This window comes from Apaloderma vittatum, unplaced genomic scaffold (genome assembly GCF_000703405.1).
Source record: "Apaloderma vittatum isolate BGI_N311 unplaced genomic scaffold, ASM70340v1 scaffold34196, whole genome shotgun sequence".
Taxonomy (NCBI): Eukaryota; Metazoa; Chordata; class Aves; order Trogoniformes; family Trogonidae; genus Apaloderma; species Apaloderma vittatum.
The window spans coordinates 48,030-50,303 of record NW_009720715.1 but is presented as its reverse complement, the minus strand read 5'-3'; the positions used below and the strand labels follow the sequence as shown (position 1 = coordinate 50,303).

Below are 2,274 nucleotides of genomic sequence, written 5' to 3'. Positions count from 1 at the left end.
GAAGGCTTGCACGGCGCTCTGCGGGGGTACCGGCCTCCTTTTCCGCTCTCAAGGCGTGTCCTCGTTGTCCCATAGATAAAATAGTCTCAGCGTTACACCTTCTGCCACACGAGCTCGTTGCCGAGTTTGGAGTTCCTAATAACTTTGTTCTTCTCTCATCTTTCCAGCCGCAGGAGTCTTCAACATACCCCACGTTGCCATGGCTACCCACTTCTCCAAGGACCAGGAGGAGAGAGTGCGTAGGAAATGGGTTATCTGGGCTGTTCTGTGATCTGTCTCTTTACAGAGACCTCCCTGTCCCCCTAGCAGTAGGGCAGCCGGCTGTGCCCTGTAGCTTTTTGAAGTGTCCAATATCACCAGTTTTTTGTGCTTGGGTCAGTGACGCAGATATTGTACGAGAGCACAGAGCTTACCTGCTTCACTAAATGGCTGGGTACGTCCAGTACTGACACGCTGATAGTGTGCTGCAGATGTGCACTGATCCAGTTGTACTCCTAGGTAATTTTCCTTTTTTGTAAAATTAGCTGCTGAGCTGGCACGTGCTACTCATAACTGATCTTGTAGAAAAGATGGTTATCTGTATGTTGGGTTCATAATACCTGCCGACTCACCCGCTTGTCAAATGCATCTTAATGCCTTCCACTCTGCTGTACGAGTGTGCCACATCCCCTGTTATCTGGGTATTCTGTTATCAGAGCCTGCGCTCTTTGCTTACTCCTACTTACCTTTCTGTCTGTGTTGTTTTCCAGATCAAGTCTGTTAAGGGGGACCTTTTCTCATGCCCCCAGACGGACGCGTTGGCTCATTGCATCAGCGAGGACTGTCGCATGGGTGCAGGCATAGCTGTTCTTTTTAAGAAAAAGTTCGGAGGCGTGCAAGAGCTGTTGGATCAACGTGAGTGATACACGTGGGGTGGACATGCAGGAGCTGAAGGGAAAACCTTGATTTCCAGCAGTAAGGGTATTCCAAGCTACTTGGGGCGTAGGGGGAATTACGTAGGGGAATGTAACTGTTTTAAAAATGGCTTCTTAATTTCTTCGCTTTAGAAAAGAAGACTGGGGAAGTTGCAGTTCTCCAGAGAGACGACCGATACATTTACTACCTGGTAAGCAGGGGGGCACTGCTCAGGCACTTCCTGTAACTGTTTATTGAATATGTTCATCTAAATAAGAGATGTGGGATGTAGTATTCAAATACGGGTAGTTGAGAAGCCAAGCTGTCTTCTGTATGTATATTAAACTTTAAATGGACAAAACCAGCTGCTAAATTACACCATTTTAAGCTGTGAAACATAGTTATTTTTCCAAGTCTTTTTTTTTTTCTTCACAGTAGCAAGTCCAGCTGTGGAGTTGCAGAGTGTAGTGGGATGTGTTTTTTAAAAAAGAGAGTAGTTTGCAGCAGTCGTGCCAAAGACACAACTGACCCTTTTACATTTATACGTAGATTACAAAGAAGAAGGTTTCTCACAAACCGACATACGATACTATGCGAAAGAGTTTAGAAGCCATGAAAGCTCACTGCCTAAACAATGGAGTTACTGACATTTCCATGCCTAGGTAAGAAAGTTAGCTCCTGCGATGTGCATACTTAAATGTTTCTTGCATAGAAGGATGTTTGAGAGATGATTCCCTTCCATGAAATAAGAATTCAAGTATCCACCTCTATTCAACCCTTCTGTTCGACTGTGAAAATAAAATTTGCATTTCCAGAATAATAACTGCACTTATTTTAACTGCATTATGTTGAACTGAGTCAGTGCCCTGTAAAATTGCAGCTGCTTGGAGGGTTAGTTGTTCGTAGCGTGCTCTGAAAGGCCATTACAGCTGTTCCAATGTCTTATTTTCCAGGATTGGTTGTGGTCTTGATGGCCTGGATTGGAATAAAGTTTCAGCAATACTTGGGGAAGTGTTTGAAGACACGGATATAAAGATCACAGTTTACACTCTGTGAGCAAAAGAGTTGAAAGAGAAGCCCCGTTTGCTTTCAGGAAACCTGTTAATGGATGAGGGGGGGAAACTGCATGCGGAGCACATCCTTTGTCTGAACGTAGCTCACTCCTGTGTTAGCAGTGACGCTTAATAACAAGATTTAAAGAAAAAACAACTCCAGAGCAGCTAATTTGGATGTGGTGTTCGGAGAGCCTGTGAAGATGGCAGGGGTGTGTAGTAACGGTTGAGGAATTCCAGCTCTGTCCCAGGAAACCACCAGATGTCACTGGTCCTCCACGGAGAACTTGCCTGTGCTGGAGCTTCTACTTCTCGCTGACAGTTCTGT

The 2,274-nt window shown here is 45.1% G+C and overlaps 1 protein-coding gene across 1 annotated transcript; it reads left to right on the top strand.

Moving 5' to 3' along the window:
* The first annotated feature begins 172 nt into the window (after nt 1-172).
* On the top strand, nt 173-1,950 carry OARD1 (O-acyl-ADP-ribose deacylase 1). Its single transcript, XM_009871095.1, has 5 exons — nt 173-235; nt 750-894; nt 1,047-1,105; nt 1,444-1,556; nt 1,848-1,950. The coding sequence occupies exons 1-5, from the start codon at nt 200-202 to the stop codon at nt 1,948-1,950; spliced, it is 456 nt and encodes a 151-aa protein (XP_009869397.1). The 5' UTR covers nt 173-199.
* Nucleotides 1,951-2,274: the final 324 nt, after the last annotated feature.

What these genes read in the sequence shown, in the direction of transcription:
- OARD1 (XM_009871095.1), top strand. Translation starts at nt 200, where the DNA reads ATGGCTACCCACTTCTCCAAGGACCAGGAGGAGAGA. An exon ending in GCAAGAGCTGTTGGATCAAC is followed by an intron (nt 895 to 1,046) that starts GTGAGTGATACA and finishes TCTTCGCTTTAG; the next exon opens with AAAAGAAGACTGGGGAAGTT. An exon ending in ACCGATACATTTACTACCTG is followed by an intron (nt 1,106 to 1,443) that starts GTAAGCAGGGGG and finishes ATTTATACGTAG; the next exon opens with ATTACAAAGAAGAAGGTTTC.